The sequence below is a fragment of the Mesoplodon bidens genome, assembly GCF_964165515.1.
Source record: "Mesoplodon bidens genome assembly, chromosome: 20".
Classification (NCBI taxonomy): domain Eukaryota; kingdom Metazoa; phylum Chordata; class Mammalia; order Artiodactyla; family Ziphiidae; genus Mesoplodon; species Mesoplodon bidens.
In genome coordinates, this window is record NC_138181.1 from 14,227,303 (window position 1) to 14,248,759 (window position 21,457).

The 21,457-nt window shown below is 44.0% G+C and overlaps 1 protein-coding gene across 3 annotated transcripts in view; it reads right to left on the minus strand.

Annotated features, from left to right (window-relative positions):
- The window catches only part of UNC5D (unc-5 netrin receptor D), a gene marked incomplete at its 5' end in the record, with an annotated part of 611,405 nt that overhangs the window by 201,253 nt on the left and 388,695 nt on the right, over positions 1–21,457 (minus strand). For all 3 annotated transcript variants that reach the window (XM_081220829.1, XM_081220827.1, XM_081220828.1), the window contains one exon: positions 17,864–17,967. In XM_081220829.1, coding sequence (XP_081076955.1) covers positions 17,864–17,967 — 104 coding nt within the window. The remainder of the gene's footprint in view (positions 1–17,863; positions 17,968–21,457) is intronic.

The following is a 21,457-nucleotide window of genomic DNA, read 5'->3' on the forward strand; positions in this document are numbered from 1 at the left end:
AACGAGGCGCCGCAAGTATTTACCATGTCTTAGAGGACAGGGGCCAGAGCTGGGTTCCATCCAGTCCCCACTGACCGGCCCCTGGACCCCGGCGTCTCGCAGACACTGCGCCACCCGCCGGCCGCATCCCCGGGCATCTCTGCAGGAGGAGGAGAGTCGCCTGGCACCCCGTGCACCGGGTGACTCAGATTCTTCACCGCTCTGCGCACATCTGCAGATGACTGCGAAAGTACCGTGAGTGGTGATTTTGAGGCTACCAATAAATTTACAGAGTAGGCGAATTCAGAAACACAGAACTTGCATATTAGGGTGGACGACGCGGTTTTCCCTGGGTCTCCGTGTCGGCCTGCGGGCCCGCAGCAGGCCCATCCCAGCCCCCCACCTGCTCGGCGCCGTCCTCACCACACAGCCCGGCTCAAGCCACACTCCGACCGGACGCCCCTCTCCCTGAGTCCGGGGACCATGGCCCCTCTGGGGGGAGGGCACCAGGCTCTGGCGCCCGGCTTCCTGCCCTACCTCCTCCCCGGCAGGCAGGGTGCTCTCGGTCTGGCTGTTCCCCGCGACCTGCCGCATCTCGGACCTCCCGATGTGCTCCCCGTAGGTCTGCATGACCTCCGTGTGCCGCCGGTGCAGGGCGTTGCACTCCTCCTTCATCTCCGACTCCGGCTCCTCCAGCCGGGAAATCTGATCTGCAGTTTCTGGCCTTCAATTCCAGCTGGCGGGGTCTGAAACTCACAGTGTTCCACCTGGATTTGCAGCTCTTCCTTCTCTTGTTCCAAGGCATCTTCACACTCGATAAATTTCTCCTCGGCCGGCTTGCACAGTGCCTTCTCTCGCTCCTACTGGGTGAGCAGAGGCTCGTTGTCCTAGCGCAGCGGCTCCAGCGCCACCACGTGCAACTGGTTCTCGCTGAGCACCGAGTCCAGGTGCTCGAGCACGCTGACCACGAGTGGCATCAGCTCCTTGACCACCTCCTCGTTGCAGCAATGGATGAGGCACTCGGACTCGCGGTAGATGGACACCCGCTCCGACAGCAACGAGCCAGAGCAATAGTCGCCCTGGTACACGACCACACCACCACCCTCGTCCATATGGATCTCCATCATCGCAGCCACCACCGCCACCAGCTGATACTGATCTTGGTCTCATTCTTGAGACTTTTCTGCAAGTTTGAAGTTATTTATTTACAAATAAAGAATCTTCAGAAAGTCACTTCCATGACACAGACACACACACATTTACAACTTCCTACACGCTTCCTTGTTGCCACCTATTGGGTCCTTGAACTAAAATATATATGGGCATTGAAAAATACAGACAGACACATAAATCTGGCATCTCACTTCTCTGATTCGAATCCTTCACTGGCTCCCTATCACCTGTGAGCAAAAAGGCAAAGTTTTTCTAAACAACAAGGATTTACTGTATAGCACAGGGAACTATATTCAATACCTTGTAATAAACTAGAATGGAAAAGAATGGGAAAAAATGAATATAGATATATACACATATATACGTATAACTAAATCATTTTGCATTTTGGAAACTAATACCATGTTGTAAATCAACTATACTTCAATAGAACTTTTAAAAAATTTTAAAAAGAAAAAAAATCAAAGTTTTTTAGATGGCCAACAAGGCTTTCCATCAGTCTTCACTTCAGTGATTCTTCCCCGTGTCCTTTAGGCTCTCTCAAAATGAAACTAACTGTACTTCCTGGCCAACCATGCTGTTTGATACCTGCCTGCTTTTTTTTTTTTTTTTTTTTTTTTTTTTTTTTTTTTTTTTTTTGCTGTATGCGGGCCTCTCACTGTTGTGGCCTCTCCCGTTGCGGAGCACAGGCTCCGGACGCGCAGGCCCAACGGCCATGGCTCACAGGCCCAACCGCTCCGCGGCATGTGGGATCTTCCCAGACCGGGGCACGAACCCGTGTCCCCTGCATCGGCAGGCGGACTCTCAACCACTGCGCCACCAGGGAAGCCCACCTGCCTGCTTTTAATCAAGCTGATCCTGCACCTTGAGCTTTCTGTGTAACTTTCTACCATGGTGACCTCTTATTCATCCTTCAAAACCTCTATGGGAGAAATTGAGCTATTTGTAATGAGGTGGATGGACCTAGAGTCTGCCATACAGAGTGAAGTAAGTCAGAAAGAGGAAAACAAATACCGTATGCTCACACATATATATGGAATCTAAGGGAAAAAAAAGTCATGAAGAACCTAGGGGTAAGACGGGAATAAAAACACAGACCTACTAGAGAATGGACTTGAGGATATGGGGAGGGAGAACGGTAAGCTGTGACAAAGTGAGAGAGTGGCATGGACATATATATACTACCAAACGTAAGGTAGATAGATAGTGGGAAGCAGCCACATAGCACAGGGAGATCAGCTCGGTGATTTGTGACCACCTAGAGGGGTGGGATAGGGAGGGTGGGAGGGAGGGAGATGCAAGAGGGAATAGATATGGGAACATATGTATAACTGATTCACTTTGTTATAAAGCAGAAACTAACACACCATTGTAAAGCAATTATACTCCAACAAAGATGTTAAAAAAAAAAAAACACAAAAAACCACCTCTATGGGAATTACATTCGGCAAGGTCTTGGTTGACCACTCTGGCCAAGAGAAATAATCATGTCCCTCCTATTTTATTAATGTTCTATTATTAGAGGTACCACACTCTGTTTTAGATAGTTATTTACATATTCATTTCATTTATTGGATGCTTGGGCTTGTCAGGAATAGAGACTGTGCCTCATTCCTGGGGTATGCCTTGAAGCAAAGAAGCCATCTATTGAAGTAGTGACAGATTAAAGCTATATTAGGCCAAGCAAGAGACTTGTCCATGAGCTGTCTTTAAATCACGCTCTGGTGTCAGTTACAACAAAGCTGACCCAGCACCAATGGGAGGGTCGTGTGATGTAACAGAAAGGATCCAACATGGGAATCAGATACACCTCTGCTGGAATCACTACTTCCTCGCTTACCAAGCACAGGGCACATGGTTAAATAGCAAGACACTGTAGGGTTGTCTAAAGATGTGGGCTTTGAAATCAAAGAGAAATAATGCCCCTCACTCTCAGAGGAACTTTGGGGAAGTTACTTAATTTAAGCCTCAGTCTCCACATCTGTAAAGTGAAAATGATAACAGTACCTAACTCAGCTGTGAGAATGAAATAGGACGACCTATGTCAAGTGCCTAGCAGAGGGCCTGGCACATGGTCCTCAGTATATGGCAGCTAACAACCACGACCATTCATGAGGATTCTTAACATCGTGGCTCTGAGTGAAATGACCTATACACACAATCCAGCATTCGTCAGCTCCCATCTGCTTTGAGGTCCTTTTCTCCCCATTAGCTTTGTTATCTTTTTTCTTTATCTGCCATTACCATCACCCCTCTACAGCACCAATTCCTATCAATGATTATTTGAATGAGTTAATTAAAAATGAGAATGTGGGCTTCCCTGGTGGCACAGTGGCTGAGAGTCCGCCTGCCGATGCAGGGGACACGGGTTCGTGCCCCGGTCCGGGAGGATCCCACATGCCGCGGAGCGGCTGGGCCCGTGAGCCATGGCTGCTGAGCCTGCGCGTCCGGAGCCTGTGCTGCACAACAGGAGAGGCCACAACAGTGAGAGGCCCGTGTACCGCAAAAAAAAAAAAAAAAAAAAAAAGAGAATGTGAGTTCCCTGCCTATCAAGGAGGCACATTTTTCCGGGCAAATGCATGACGTTCATTACTACGTAATACTCTAGTCCTTTCAAACATACATGGATATGGTAGCTGAGGTATTTCAAGCAGCACACAGATGACAAGGAAAGGTCAAACTGACCACCTAGCCTCATACAGAACTTATGTACCAGTGACTGCTCCTGTCCAGCTGCGGTGGTGGTAGGCAGATCTGTCCTTCTGTTCCCCTGCTGTGGCACAGCTGCCTCCCAGAGGTGATCTCCAAATGACACTACGGAGCTGGCACATGAATCATCCATCGGACACTTCCTGCACACAGAAATCGATGTTGAAACCATCACTTGTAACCAGCAAGGGCCAGTGCTGGTGGTGCACAGAGGGTGACAACTCTCACCCATGATGAATGAGCACATCTAGAGAGAGAATCTGTTGGGATGATGGACAGCCAGGTCTGTAAGGCAAGACTGAATCAACAATGAAAAGAACAGTTCCGATTCAGTTAAGCCCTAGCCAAGACAGACTCAGGTATATTTAAATCAAAATCCACCGCAGCCGGCGATGATCAGTGTTCCACTTTGAATGCTGGAGGTTTTTTCTTGGAAGCTTAACTGACAGAGCCAAGTGAATTGGAGTTATATGCAGATGTGAGCTATGCTAAGCTGGAGTGGCAGGCCTGTCATTTATGGTGTGGAAGCCGCTGTGACTTGCACCAGTAAAGCTCTGGGAGTTTCATGGAGTTGCTCTTGCACTCAATGTACTTACTGCGCTGAATCTAAGGTGGCTCCGTGGGAAGATCACAGCTTCTTAAGATTTTACAGAGTGGAGAAGCATGAGAGCTGTACAGGGTGATGAAAAAGGCCATCTAGGGTTCTTGAAACAGACACAAACTCTGCATCTGAAGCTAACCTGTCATAAGATGAGCTGGGCGTATCTCCACAGTACCTGGAGGCAGGTGCTTATTCTGTGGGTCTCTAATTACCCCATGAAGGAGAAACGGGCACACTCTGTTTGACTAGCAGTTACGTGAAAAATCACGCAGGGTGCTGGTGTACCTTTCAGTTGCCCAAAGTTAACTAAAAACAAAAGGCATTAGAGAAGGCGGCATTTCTTCCCCAAGAGACCAGACAGACAGCCATCAGAATTTGGGAATCACAGCAAAGGATTACCAGGAGAAGCTGTGATGGCACTGGTTGGTGGTTTCTATTTAAGTTCTGCCTAAAAAACAAAGGCAGTCTACATTTGCTAAGTGTATCAGGATGGCATGTGGTGTGCTTCAGAGAAGCATTAAAATCCACGCTCCCTCAGCAGGATCAGGACGGAGTTCTTGATTCATGCCCATGGAGCATTACTGCTGAATTACAGAACCCCAGCTCTTTATGTGGAAGCCTCCCAGACTGCTTTTACGTCTGCATCATTCAAGATATAAAGACCGTTTATGGCTGCTAAACTGTGTAAGGTGGCACAGGACAGAGATCGCTTTACACCTTCGTTATGTTAACTCAGAAATTACGCATTTCCTTTTCTTATGTGTTTTTCTTTCAATGTTCACTACTGATTGATTGACTGCTAACCCTCTCCTATTTTCCTCCACACTGCCTTCCCTCTTGATCTGTTTGTTTGTGCTCCCAATTTGAGAAACCTTAAGCACAATACAAAAATTTTATATTTTGAAAGGATAAAGCGTGTCATTTTCTGCCGGAGGAAAAAAAAAAGAGGAGGGGAAGAGAGGGCGGAGGATAAAGAGGTATTTTGTCAATTGCTTCTGCATCGCATCCAAGTTTGTTCAAAGTGGTCACCGGCACTAAGCAACTCTGCCAGTGCATCTCTGGGACTTGAAAACAAGGCAGATTCCAAGGCCATCGAATGATGGGGTTTCATTGCAATTGGGGGAACAGTAAGGCTCAGCCCTGGAATCATAGCCAAGAGTAAAGAAAGGGAGGAAACCGTATGATATCACTTAGATGTGGAATCTAAAATATGACACAGATGAACTTACCTACGTAACAGAAACAGACTCACAGACATAGAGAACAGACTTGTGGCTGCCAAGGGGGGAGAGGGGCGGAGGACAGATGGATTGGGAGTCTGGGGTTAGCAGATGCAAACTATTATATATAGGATGGATAAACAACAAGGTCCTACTGTATGGCACAGTAAACACTGTTCAATAACCTGTGATAAACCATAATGGAAAGGAATATGAAAAAGAAGGTGTGTGTATATATATGTATGACAGAATCATTGTGCTATATGGCAGAAAGTAACACTACATTATAAATCAACTGTACTTCAATGAAATAAGTTAAAGAAAAAGAAATTGAGGAAAAGCAGTAGGCTTGCATGTGTGTGCCTATACATATATGCATTCACTTATGCCATTATCTTGTGTCCATACTCTTAGCTGCATATGCATGAAATAAGATGGTGGGCGAGTAAAGGACAGGCTTCTTATCTTGCTCAGCTTGTGCTCAGCATACAACGTCCAACACATAAAGAAGCTTCATCAGGTCGAGTTTAATAGAACAGGCTCGGAAGCCAGGATGTCTGGATTCAACGATTGGCTTCATCATTCAGTAACTGTGCCCTTGAGTAAGCTGCTTAATTATTCTGTGCCTCAGTTTCCTTATTTATAAAACTGGCATGTAATTGTCACCTACCTCAGAAAGTTGCTGGGAGAATTCAGTGAACAGTGCCTGGCATGGAGTGCAAATGCAATGAAATGTTAGCAATAGAGTAGTTTCTCCATGAAGTTATAGATGGAATCAATGATCCTGTAAAACAGAGATACTGCTATAGTTGGCTACCCACAAATGGTAGCTTTAAGGATCAAATGAGTCAATATATATGAAAATCTTTGTAAATTTGGAAGTGATCATTTGAATTTAACAGTTTATTATTATGTATACCAAAGAGCGGTTGTGTAAATATTCATCCACTAAGACACAGAGGCTTCCAGACTATTCCCAGAAGCCTAGGTGTTATCTGCTAAGGTGGGAGGTGGGAGGGATGGGGTGGAAAAGGATACTGAAAAGTATCATTTGCATTTCCTATCCTGAAGGGAATTAGCTTGAGGAAATATGACATACAGTTGTAGAATTTAAATACAAGAGGTAGGGGGAGGGCTTCCCTGGTGGCGCAGTGGTTGAGAGTCCGCCTGCCGATGCAGGGGACACGGGTTCGTGCCCCGGTCCGGGAAGATCCCACATGCCGCGGAGCGGCTGGGCCCGTGAGCCATGGCTGCTGAGCCTGCGCGTCCGGAGCCTGTGCTGCACAACAGGAGAGGCCACAACAGTGAGAGGCCCGCGTACCGCAAAAAAAAAAAAAAGAGGTAGGGGGGAAAAAAGAAAACAAACAAAAAAAGTGTTCATAGCATTACGCTATAAAAGTGTTTTGGAAGGGGCTTCCCGGGCTTCCCTGGTGGCTCAGTGGTTAAGAATCTGCCTGCCAATGCAGGGGACATGGGTTTGAGCCCTGCTCCGGGAAGATCCCACATGCTGCAGAGCAACTAAGCCCGTGCACCACAACTACTGAGCCTAAGCTCTAGAGCACATAAGCCACAACTACTGAGCCCACGCGCCTAGAGCCCATGCTCTGCAACAAAGAGAAGCCACTGCAATGAGAAGCCCGCGCACCACAAAGAAGAGTAGCCACCGCTCGCTGCAACTAGAGAAAGCCCGCGCAGCAACGAAGACCCAACACAGGAAAGAAGGAAGGAAAGAAAGGAGGGAGGAAAGAAAGGGGGGAGGGAGAGGGAGGGAAGGGAGAGGGAGGGAAGGGAGAGGGAGGGAAGGGAGAGGGAGGGAAGGGAGAGGGAGGGAAGGGGGAGGGAGGGAGAGGGAGGGAAGGGGGAGGGAGGGAGAGGGAGGGAAGGGGGAGGGAGGGAGAGGGAGGGAAGGGGGAGGGAGGGAGAGGGAGGGAAGGGGGAGGGAGGGAGAGGGAGGATGAGAAAGAGAAAAAGAGAAAGAAAGGAAGAGTTTAGGGAATTCCCTTATGGTCCAGTGGTTAGGACTCTGCACTCTCACTGCCGAGGGCACAGGTTTAATCCCTGGTGGGGGAATTAAAGTCCCACAAAGTGTGTGGCATGGCCAAAAAATAAAATAATATTAGAAATAGAGTTACAGATATAGAAGACAAACTTATGGTTATCAGGGGATAAGGTGGGTGAGGGATAAATTGGGAGACTGGGATTGACATACCTACACTACTATTTATATATAAAATAGATAACTAATAAGGACCTGCTGTATAGCACAGGGAATGCTACTCAATACTCTGTAATGACCTATATGGGAAAAGAATCTAAAAAAGGGTGGATATATGTATATGTATAACTGATTCACTTTGCTGTACACCTGAAAGTAACAACATTGTAAATCAACTATACTCCAATAAAAATTTAAAAATAAAAAAATAAAAGTGTTTAGAGAAAGGGAGAAACTGCTGTCCTTACTTGAGCAGGCTACACCAATTAAATTAGGTATTTCTAAGAAAGAAAAATGAGTGTCACCTGGGACGGCCAGGGATGAAGTCAGAGATTGGCTGGGTTAGTACAGAACCTCCCAGACTGTGAAAATGACAGACAGATGGAGGATGTCAAGGACCTTCCAAAGAGAAATGGTTACGGGGACACAGAGATAGGACTGTAAATAATACAGCCAGAGAGTAGTGCTTGGAAAGAAAGAAAGCTGAGCGTGTGAAGCTGACGTAGAAGAATGTAGAAAAAAAAGTTAAGAGGCGGCAAGACGAGTAACTACACTACCTTTGTCATCTCATTGTGTGTCTCTACCCTTGGCTTTGAAAAATGTAATTCTATCTTCCATGTTTCGCCCCCCCACTCCAGGAATACAGAACAAGAAGAAAAAAGAAAATAAATACGAATCAGGAGTTTAGATGGCTTTTCTTCCTCGGTAAGGAACCAGAGCTTCTCAGATCAGGATGTGGTAAAAGTCAGTCCATTAATAAGATTTAACTTAAGGACCAGTATTAATGATGAGGGTATCTGGGCTGTAGACATTCACTTTTTAAATAACTTATATTAACCTCATTTTCCCATCTCTCTTACGATAGCAAATTTCTTTTTGCAGGAATGTTTTTAGAGAAGTAATTTACGGGCACTTAATTACTAGCATTTAACCAATTCAGCATTCCCTTTTCTAAGAGTCCATTAGGTTTCTGTTACAATATTATACATTCCAATCAAATGTCGCTTTCTGCAAAGGTCTTCATTGTCAGTCTCCTCAAAGCAAAGTTTATCTGGACTATTAGACATTCTCTCTCTGCTTTGGCTGTACCAAATTAATTACTTATACCTGAGGTCCACTGCTTCAGAACTTGGGCATCTCAACATTTCTCCAGTGGATTATTAAGAGTCTCATTTTAAAAATAAAATCCTCATTTCATAGTCTGTTTGCTTGAGGTTAAACATAATAGTCTAGTGACTCTTGTATGAAACAGTTCAATGTCGTAAGACTCTCTCCTGGATTTTATGGTGATGAACACATTTGAAACAAACGAACCTTTAAGAATACCCTCACAGAGAAGAAGGGGAAAAGGCTTCTGACTTAACTGTCTGGCACCAGTCTCGCAGAATTATTAAAACAAGTCAGAGGTATTATGCAGATCCTACTGTTTATACATCAGCAATAATGAGAGATACGAAAGGGACCTTAGGGGGATTCTAGCCCCTCTCCTTATTTTATAGATTAAAAAAAAAAAGATCACAGCCCACAAACAGCCTTTAGCTTACAGTGACTTGCTTGGTTCCAATGGCCACTCTCAGGTATTCGTCAAAGGCATCCTTGAAAGAGTAAGACAGGGCACAAGCACTGTCATGCTCAGGATTCTTGATTGCTAGCAACTAACTCTGCTCTGGCTTGTTTAGTCAGGAAAAGACTTTATTAAAGAATATTAGCAGTGCCCAGAACCTCCAGGAGGGCCAAAGAGCCCGACCGGGCTGCGAAGTAGCCAGGAACAACGACCAACCACATCGTAGGGAAAGGGACGGTCACTTGGCAACACCCTCACAGTTCAAAAACCATGACGCTGACACGGCTCGCAACCATGAGACCTGGGAGAGATGCCAGTTCTTCTGGCTGCCCCTAGGAGCTGGGCATCTCCACCACCACCATCCTTTCCAGAGAAGGATTTCTGTACAAGTACCACCTCACACTGCTCATTTCTCTATCCCATCTTGGGTGAGAACGCCTGATGAGTGGGCCTAACCACAAAGAAGACTAGAAAATTAGTTTTTCAGCTTTTACCTTAGGGAGGTAAGACTTAAAAAGAAATTGCCTAAACGTTAGAAACTAGGACAAACGTCCACCAAGTCTATCAAGATTGACAGAGCGTCTTTAAAAAACTTTTATTTCCACATGGGCATCCGGAAGGAAAATGATCTTCTTCCCTCAAACTCCCCCCACCCCCAATAATTTGGCTTCTAACACTTGTGTGATTCTGACACACGTTATAAAACAGAAAATATATTTTTTCATTCCGCTCCTGGGAGCTCCCCTTTTTACACAAGAATGCCAAAGCCCACTTGGTGGCCAGCAGAGAGAAGGGAACCTTCTCCAAGCTCACACTACATTGACTAAAGCTCTTGACCTTTTTTTTAAATTACTTTTTTAAATTGAAGTACAGTTGATTTACAATGTTGTTAATTGCTGCTGTAGAGCAAAGTGATTCAGTTATACATATATACACATTCTCTTTTCATATTCTTTTCCATTATGGTTTATCACAGGATATTGAATATAGTTCCCTGTGCTATACAGTAGGACCTTGTTGTTTATCCATGCTATACATAATAGTTTGCATCTGCTAACCGCAAACTCCCAATCCATTCCTCCCCCAGCCCTCCCCCCTGGCAACCACAAGTCTGTTCTCCATGTCTGTGAGTCTGTTTCTGTTTCATAGATAACTTCATTTGTGTCATATTTTAGATTCCATAGGTAAGTGATATCATATGGAATTTGTCTTTCTCCGTCTGACTTACTTCACTTAGTATGATAATCTCACGTTGCTGCAAATGGCATTATTTCATTCTTTTTTATGGCTGAGTAGTGTTCCATTGTATATATGTACCACAATTTCTTTATCCATTCACTATGGAAAATAGTATGGAGGTTCCTCAAAAAACTAAAAACAGAGTTGCCATATGATCCAGCAATCTCACTCCTGGGTATATATCTGGACAAAACTATAATGCAAAAAAATAACATGCACCCATATATTCATAGCAGCACTATTCACAACAGCCAAGACATGGCCCTTGACCTTCTTACCTTTCTAATTCCAGCACCGTCTTGACTCCTTGATGAGATAAAAACAAGAAGATTGCCCAGCATGCAGTGGCTCAAGGCTAGAATCTGTCAGTTGCTTGGCTTTGGGCTTTAATTCTCAGACATTGAATTATTTTGAGGAGGTTGTTTACCTTGATGTGTGCAGAATTAGCCTTAGACACTAAGCCTTTAGGGCAAGTTTTATTGTCTAAGGCAAATATAACCTGTTAAGATTTACAGACTTTATTAACAGCAATAACCATTTTACAACCAACATCAGTAAATCAGGGTTTATCGAGAACTCTACAATTTTAATCTGTGGAAAAGCATTAAAATGTCAGATTTTCATTGGACATAATTTCTAACTTTTATGAAAGATAGATTTTCCATTTAACTGGGGAGTAAAAAAAAGTGCAGTGTGGGATAATGAATTGTTTTGAAAAGAGCAAATTGGTTTTAGCTAAACAATGGTGTCAAACACTGAAAAGCTGCCATCTTTCGTTAGAACTGCCCCAAGGTTAAGGTTAAAAGCAACTGTAGTAACAAATACGTTCTAATACATCTAGTGATAGGATGAGCTCATAGCATTTAGAAAAGCTTGAATTATCATCTGTTCACATTTCAGGCATTTTAGGAAAAGTGTACGACCAATTATTTCATCGAACCTGTGTCTATATGAGTCTGGTGAGAACTTCCGAGTTCCTATGCCGTTTTTCAAAAAGTGTTTTTTTAGTAACAGTAATGCCATTCATAAGACTCTTTCATGGGGTAAGCAAGGTGAAAAACATTGATAGTCACCAGCTTCTATAAATAACCTTTTATTTCCTCCACGCACAAGATTACAAGAGAGGAAAGCAGGAAACTTTATGGTGGCTTCATCCTCTGATGAGCTTCAAAGGCGAGAACAAAGGGCACAGGCTGGGGAGCCCACGGTGACAAGGGATGGTCTTAGCAGCAACCTACTTCATGGGGCTCAGAATGTGTCAGAAATTGCAAGAGTTTTCAGCTTTAATCTGGATCCCCAACCATAACAGAGCCTTACATCCTCCTCTGAGAATCAAAGGTTTATGATGCTTTAGAAAAGGAGGAAGAAAAGAAGTCACAATAACCTCTACTATTTATTTAGTATTAGAAACTGTGTTAGATGCTTTGCAAATTCTTGGGTTTCCTTCTTCTTTGGTTTGAGCAATCCTACAGGAAAAGTACTGTTCCTACTTTCAGATGAGGACTCTGAGGTCCAGGGTGGCTAGTACTGCTGTAGGTCCTAGAAGTTAGGAGGTGCTACTCCGTGTCGAACCCCAGTCCGTTCGACTCTGAAGTTCCTACTTTCCCCCCACGACGCCAAACTAACAATCCTCAGTTCCCTTTCAACCATTTCCAGACGCCATGGCTGTATCCCAGGAGAGAGACCCCTGTGATACAGACATCAGTATGTGCTCATCAGAATATACCCAGGGCCCTTCACGACAAGGAGATCTGTCGGGGCCATGGCCAAATGTGGGGAAAATTGTAATGAAAGTAGAGATTACCCTTATCCTCTCCCCTTCATATGCCCCCTTTTCTTCCCCTCCAAGCCACCCTGTCTGGAACTGTAGACATTCAGTACTTCTCATTTCCCAAGATAGCATCCAACCCAGGCTCCAGGTCCTCGGGAGCACAGAGACTCCAGGGCTGCCCTGCCCCAGGCTACTTGTTACCCTCAGCTCCCAAAGCCTCTATTCTCTCTGTGCTCTGTTCTTAGTTTTATCACCAGATTACCTATTTCAAACAAAGAAACACAGCACTTAGAGCAGATTTAGGATTAGGAAATTAGCTAGAAGAGATTTGAAACAAAAAACTCTATTTCTAAGGGTGGGTGGAATGTCAGGCAGCAGAAAAAGCAGATATGCTATCACTGGCCTAGGGGCTCCCAAGCTTCATAAAGGCTTTGGGGGAAGCCAACTAAACCCACCATCTCACTAAAAAGAAACACAAACTATCAAAGAAAAGAAAGATCTGAGCTTTAAGGTTCAGTTGGCTTCTTGGTGATCTGAGAGCTTGGACAAGTTCTGTAAGATGGACGAAAAGTATCAATAGCTTTCTAGCATCTCACAGCAGTCTTCTGAAAATTGAATGAAATAACATAGAGAAAGTACTAAACACAGTGCCTGGCACACGGAGATACTCCATAAATGGTAGCTCTTTCTATGCTTATACAAACTACCTTCTCTGGTCATATAGATGGAGTTAGTTAATTGCCAAGTAAGTTCTACCTTGCAGAGAGAAGACAATCGTGTATGTCTTGTGAAAGTAAGACCTGCCCTCAAGGTTCCTTTCAATGTGCCAAGTAGGAGACCTCCACCTCCTATGCCACTGCAGGACAAAACCAGCTGGTACATCAGTAGCCCTGCCAGCCACAACTCCTTCTACTGATGATCCCTTGGGTCCCACAGGAGGTGGGTAGGAAGGGGACCAGTGGTGCAGTGGAGAGGGTGAAACACCATCTGCTCCGGGAAGATATCTCTGACTGATGTTATTTCACAGTGACAATTTCACCACTAATCAATTTCCAATCCCAGTTCCCGCCATTCTGAAGAGTCATTACTGTAGGTTCCTCGCACGACTGTGAGGTCAGTAAGCACAAAAATACTCTTTGAGACCTGAAGACCCTACGACAGGCACTGGCAGACATCTCCACCCTGCGAGACCCCGACCGTGGAAGGTATGAATATTTTCACCTTCCTTCCCTCTCTGTGTCCGTCTCTCTCACAGCTTTCTTCTCTGGGTCTGTCTTCCCTTCAACAAACACACAGATGTTGGTGGTAATAACTAGTGTGTAAGCTATTGCTGAAACTAAAACAGCTGTAAATATTGGTGCACAGATATAGGTAGTATCCAACTCACAAATAAGTGAAATTTCAAAGTAACTCAAGTGTTTGGAACCCAGATGCTTTCCCGCCTTAAGATAATGCTATAAAAGCTTGTTAGGGGGCTTCCCTGGTGGCGCAGTGGTTGAGAGTCCGCCTGCTGGTGCAGGGGACACAGGTTCGTGCCCCGGTCTGGGAAGATCCCACATGCCGCGGAGCGGCTGGGCCCATGAGCCGTGGCCGCTTAGCCTGCGCGTCCGGAGCCTGTGCTCCGCAACGGGAGAGGCCACAGCAGTGAGAGGCCCGCGTACAGCAAAAAAAAAAAACAAAAAAAACACACACACACACACGAAAACCCAGCTTCTTAGGGGCCAACAATAGCCATTAACCCACAGTGTAGCTGAAACACTGTCTATTTTCACCTATAATACAAAATGTAGAAAACAAAGCTTTCTCCTCCACCTCCCACCTCAGCTCAGAATTTCTGTTTTAAACCATCCTACAGCCACAGCTGCTCCTTGAAATGGCCCTCTATTTATTTTCAGCCAGCCTGGCTCTGAAATTTATTTCTAATGACATCTACATGCCTAAAAATAAGAGTGATATGATGTCAAAAGGGGAATGGGGAATGGACTGAGTTCAAGAGTGGCCCCCTTCCAAGTTTCATGTCCACACGTAAACTGTGCACGTGACCTTACTTGGAAAAGGGTGCACTGTGACCCAGAACATTAACACGAGGCCTTACTGGGTTGAGGCTGGCCCTAATCCAGTAATTCATGTCCTTATAAGAAGAGGAAAATTCAGACACATGGAGATACAGAGACAAGAATAACATGTGAACTGTCTGTAGTAATGTGTCTACTAACCAAGGACACTAAGGATTGCCAGAAACCACCAGAAGCTAAGAGAGAAACTCATTTTCTAGAGCCCCCAGGAAAACTAACCCTGCCTGCACCCTGATTTCAGACTTCTGGACTTCAGAACTGTGAGAGAAGCCACCTTTATTGTTTTAAGCTACCCAGTAAGTAGTAATTTGACACAGCAATCCTAGGAAACTAATACAGGAAGTAAATGCCTACAGTGTGGAAATCTGGCAGGAGGGTAGGTACCAGAAAAGAAAATATACTTTCTTACTGACATGTCTGGATTTATTATATTCCCCCCTCCACTGTTCAACAACTCTTCCAAATGTTTTCACTGACATCAGTGTGTGTGGCTATTGGAAGTTTTTCACATCCTGATCTGCTCCCGTGGTTACAGCTGAAAAGCAGATCAGAAGCAAATAAAGATGGAAAATGAATTGAGCCAATAGGCACGACTCACTTGCCTTCAAGAACAGGGTGCTGGGGCAAGAAACCTTCGAACGGATGTCCAAAGAGCTGCTTCAACTTCAACCCAAGTTCAGCTTTCCCCAGGTAGGTGAACAGCTAGGAAGGCTGCTTACTTCCTAGAGGCTAACCCCTTTCCCCACAGGACTCCTCCCTCCCGACCATGGCCCCAGAGAGCCTCAGAGTCCTTAGAATTCCTAAATCCTTGCAGCCTCTGGGAAGATGCTTCCGTGTGTGTGTGCGTGTGCATGCATGTGTACACATTCATGCACGCATTTACACACCAAGGTGTATTTTCCCCTTTGGCTATTATTCTATATACTTTTCCAGGCTGCACATTCTTTACCCTTCTCTGCTTTGTTCTTTGTTTCTACTTACCCATTTTCTAGTACCAGAATAGGAGAAAAACAAAACGAACAAGAGTCTAGTGGATTTCACAGTTTTGTCTGGGACTAGTCCTGGTACAAGCTCAAATATCCAGGAATAAAGGCAGGAAACAATTTTTCATTCATATTCAACAGATAGTTATGGAACACCTGGATGTGAAAAGCACTGTTTTATGTTCTGGGGATACAGTGATAAAAAATGAACAAAATTCCCCTCATGGAGCATAAGTTCTAATAGACAGAAAATAAGCCAAATAAATACAGTATGTTTGTGCTAAGAGCTGAGTTAATATAAAGCAGAGAAAGGGGCTTGAAAGTAGACATATAGGGTAGGGAAGTGACATTTTCATCAGAGTGCCCAGAGCAGGCCTCACAGAGCAGGTGATACCTAAGCAAGCCCTGAAGGAAGGGATGAATCGATGTAATAACTGGGGAAGAGTGTTCTAGCAGAGGGGCCAGCATGTGCAAAGGCCCTGGGGCAGTTGCATGGCTGGTGCAGCTGAGGAAGAGTGAGGAGGCCAGTGTGGCTATAGCAGGGTCAGAAGCGAAGAGCAGAAGATGAGGTCAGAGGCAAAAGCAGGCTAGGTTATGCTGGACCACATAAGGTGCCAAAATAAAATAGACTTTTACTCTGAGTGCTCTGGGGACCTTTTGGAAGACCAAACAGTTATCGCTTAAATAGGTGCAAGACCTTTGGTGGGTCTTTGGTCTGAGCATCCGTTTTCTTGCCTCTAAACTGCAAAGGCTGTGCCAGGAAAATATCCAAGTTCTCCTCCAGTTGTAAAAATTAATTTCTAGACATCTAGAGAATGTTTAGTTCCCACAGGACAGCTAATAAAACCATGACCTTCCTTCTGTCTTCACTTCTCTCTGATGCTGGCAAAGTTGACAGAGTGACCCAGCCCAGGCCTGGAAGGAAGCCTGGTTATGAGAGACGGTGGTGACTACAGCAAACTGCTGGTACCCAAGTCAGACTCCCAGAAGCACATGGGGCATCCTCAATGAGATTGACATTCACCTGGGCACTCACGCCCTGCTGCCTGTCCCCCTGCTTGGGAATCCAGGGCACACTCTCTACAGAACAAGGCGGGGGCCAAAGGAGATCAAATATCTGTTTGTTTCACATTAAATATTGGGTTGGCCAAAAACTTCGTTCGGGATTTTCGTAAGATGTTACAGAAAACCCCAAACGAACTTTTTGGCCAACCCAATACAAATCTAAAAATAAGCATTTTCCTTTCTCATCATTTCACATCATGCATGGAATGTTCACTTTAATTTTCAAGTCCGTTTACTTCATTTCAGGGAAGCATTTGAGCTTGGAATAGTGTCCACCCTGCAGGCTTCCTGCTAGATTGGCGAGTGTGCATGTTTTTTCATTCCCCTTGATACTTTGCACTCCTTTGTCCTTCCAAATGCAAAATCCCAGAGCAATGTTTGCTAAAAGGCGAGGCAAAGGATCCTTTTATGTTGTTTTTTGTTTTTTAAATATCTCTACTTCTCAGTGACTAAACCACGGCTCTTAGGCCAGTTTCCTAGCTTCCCAGAGAGAAGCCACAGCTGGGCCTATCTCCTGCTTGACTCAGGCCTACATTTACAAACACAGGATTCTACCAAGCATTCTTTATACTTCTGAGTACCCCTGTGCAATACGGCCTTAATAACCATATTACTAATCCATCAGAACCTCTTTTAATAGTGACTGAAAGGACACCATCTCTACTACCACAATGTGTTATTACTGATAATTATATTCGAACCATATGATAGAAGTTTCTAGAAAACAAGGAGCAAAACCCACAGTGACTCTGGATTCCTGCTGCCTCACTGGGAACAATGGACAACTGATCAGAGACCTGTGACTTCAACACTTCTTATACCCCTCATGCCAGCGCAGCACCTAAAACACAACAGATACTCCTGGAATGTTTGTCCCGCAAGCAAATAAAGGATGAGTCAGTGCAGACACCCATGAAACTTGGCACTAGGGCCTGACCTCCTTCTCTCTGCACTTTTTCACGTGAATTTGCCTGTTAGATTGATCCAGAAGCCAAGGCCAGATGGAGGACACAGAAGATGCTGCCTGTACCACTGAGGTCCCCAAAGGCAAAGGCACAGAACAAATCCTACCCGGGCTGCCTAGCAAGAGCTTGTGTCAACAAGAAATTAGAGGAGAGACAATTTCCTCTTCCAACTTATTTCCATCAGTCTCTTCACCATCTTTAGCAGTTGGGGCCGGGCAGCAACAAGGCCATACCCAGGCTGGCTCTCATCACCTGTAGCACACAGGACTCGGGCCCTCCCTCTTGGGAACAGGCCTGGTCTTACCTCGGCAGCAGGAACTCCCTCAGGCGGGCGGCAGTGCAGCACGATCATGCCTTCGATGGGGACCTCCCTTCCCTGCGGGTCTTGCTCGAAGTTTTTCCGTAAATCTGCAAAGAACATGAAAGATAAGACACTTTGCTCTGGGGCCAGTAGGATCCACATTTGCTCCAAAGATTATAAAATAACCTATTTTTAAAGATTATTATTATTATCAGCTTCAGTTGTGAGCTGAATATCACAACCTAGATACACACACAAGTCACTGGTTTCAGGGGTTCCTAAACATTCACAAGCATTTTTGTTAAGAAAGAAATCTTAATAAAAGTGTCCCTAATGCTCTATATTGAGGTGAAGGGTAAAAGATTTACTGGGGGAGCAGGGAAAGAAAAAAACGTCATTATCTCATGAGTCTTTGCCAGCATTACCTACTTAGTATCTGATAAAGCACTTGGCCTAATAAATTGCCATCCACAGCTATTATGCAGTTGAGATGCACGTGATTTTTTTTTTTATTAACTAAAGAATGCATTATTAACCTGTAACCTCTGCCATTCCCTTAATCCTCTAGGGAGCTCTAGAAGATGGTAATAGAGTGAGATTACCTATTAGTCTTTTATTTGTAACCAGGGAGAAGAGGCAACATTCAACCACAACAAAATCTATAACCTATCCAACCAAACATATAATTAAAAAACACAACGCCCTCCAGTCCAACAGCAATGCTGGGTATCCATGTAGTGTGTTTCATGGAAGGCTCCGGGCTCTTTGCAAACAAGCTGCACTATTAACCTTTTACACATGGAAGGGTGACACTTGGACAGGTTAATTGGCTTGCCAGTGGTCACGGAGAGTATTAGTGCCGGTGATGGGGAAAAATTCACCAAGTGTCTGGACATCAGTATCTGACTGCTCACCAGCAAAGCTTTCTCAGGGAAAAGGATACAGGGACAGTTCGAAAGAGAGAAAGAGCATCATTTGCACAGCTTTCCACTTAAGCATATGCTTCATTAACAAGAGTGGGAGTTGGCCTTTGCTTCTTTTTGAGGTGTCATAACAACACTTCGATAATTTTACAGCACAAGCTTAATTCCCACTGGCACTTGAAGGCCTGGGATGGTGGAGCAAAGACAGTTTTACTAGTCTTTCGAAGATTCCCCCCTCCCTCCCGGACAATGTATTTTTCTTCAATCGAGGATCTCAAATTACAGGCTGTGGATTTATTGATTTAATTTTCTTTAGTGCTACAATAACATGAAATATGTTCTCTGTAAAGAGCAGAGCTTCAGAATCAGTTACATCTTTATAAGTTGTATAAATACATTAAACTTGCTTTTAGCAAGTCAAACACACGCCATGAATAAAAAGCACAGCAATCCATGTATTCACTTTCTTCAGAATTTTACTATTAATGTTTTCCCTCCCAGAGGCAACTGACGTCTTCTGTCAGTACTGCTGTCTATCCGGAGATCTTCGGGAGCATATTTGAAGCAAAGGATCTTACAAGGACTCACACTGTAGGCAGGTGGCAGGATCTATTTTCCCATCTCTCTGCTGTCCCCCAAATTGTAAAGCCAAGCTTCCTTCTACTGGAGATCTGTGAATTGCCACAGCCTTTACGATTCAGAATTTCTGACTCTCAAGTGTGAGAAAGTTCACATAACTGATGACAAAACTACAAGTGATGAAAATGTGAATAATCCCCAGGATGAAAAATCTCACATTTCCTGCAAAATGTGACCACAAATTCTCCTTTGCTCTCCCCCAAGGGATCCTTGAGTCAGAAATCCTCTTTCTGTATGACTAATATACTCATCAGGACTATAGTAACCCCCCTTTATCCATGGAGGATCCATTCCAAGAACCCCAGTGGATGCCTGAAACCACAGATAGCACCAAATCCTATATATACTGTTTAGTCCTATGCACACATACCTATGATAAAGTTCAATTTATAAATTAGGCACAGTAAGAGATCAACAATACCACTAATAAAATAGAACAATTAAAACAATATACTGTAATAAAAGTTATGTGAATGTAATCTCTCTCTCAAAATATCTTATTGTACAACTTTAATGATTCTCCACCTTAACTAAGTACTCATCATGTATTCTGGCCATTATGGGGTATGACGACAAAACTAGCATCAATTTCTTTTTCCTTCTCACAATGTCACGGATAGAAGATTTGTGCTTACGATAGATCTTAGCAACCTCAGCATACAATGTTTTCTTTCTTTTTAAAGTCAAGAACTTTCACTTTTTCACTTAAAGAAAGCACTTTCCAGCACCTGTTTGACATATACGAATTTCCAGCATTACCACCCTTGCACTTTGGGGCCATTATCAATTAAAAGAAGGGTTACTTGAACTCAAGTACTGTGATACCAGGACAGTTGATATGATAACCTAGATGGTTCCTAAGAGATTAATGGGCGGTTTACTCTGGACAAAGGGATGATTCTCGTCCTGGGCAGGATGTAGTTGGATGGCATGAGATTTCATCATGCTTCTCAGAATGGCATGTGACTTAAAACTTATGAATTATTTCTGGAATTTTCCATCTAATATTTTCAGAGTAAGGTTGACCATGGGTAACTAAAACCACAGATAAGGGGGATGACTCTATACTGAAATGAATCTATTGTAGAGTGTGAGTGACTCTTACATGACACATCAGTTTGTTAATGGAAAGAAAGGGTTGTGTTTTTGTGGTTAATTTTGTTTGGTTTGTTTGCCATGTTTTTCTTTTCTTTGATTGCTTTGTTTTCTAAAGGAAGTCTTACCCAGTGTTGCTACATGATGACTGCAGTTTTGACAACACCAAATAATCTGCATTCAACCAAATGAAGCACAGAAAATGAATAGCATGAATTTCTATTTTGTCTTATACTATTTCTATTTTATCTTGTTTCCTTTCTTTGCTCACTAGAAATGGAAAAGGTAACAAAATGTATAGTTTTCGGGTACTTTCACACTCCCCTACAGTAACTACATTGGCTGATGAAAAACTAGAGTGAAGTCATTTTTCCTCCCCATTCCCACCTGCTCAATGAACTAGCTAAGCAAATATGTCTATAAAGAAGGAAAACCCCGTACTGACACTGGGATGTAGGAAAGGGTATAGTCTATAAACAAGAAGCTTTGAGAAATTTCTAGTAGATATCATACAGCCAGGATCAGATTGAAGAAAGGACCCACATAACTTCTTGATCTTCCCAACTGACATTTGCAATCACCATTGAAGGGTTCCAACAAGAAGTATATGGACACTTCTAAATGTGGAGATACAAAGATTAAAGGCAGTAGAGTAGGGGGTCAGGCAACAACTGGGGTGTCATATATATGGATCCAACTCATCATAGGCAGCCCACCACACACTAGATATCACACCAAATGAGAAACCCAAGTGACACTGAGTCCTGGCCTGTGCCTAATACTATGTGGCAGGAACACTGGCATTTTTGATTCGCAAGGAGGGCAAACACACCAGACAAATTCCAGAAAGCTACTGAAAATAGTAAAAATTATGGAGATAAATTCTTAGACACAGAAGGAAATGCTTTCCATTCTACCTACGATTCTCACAATAGGTTAC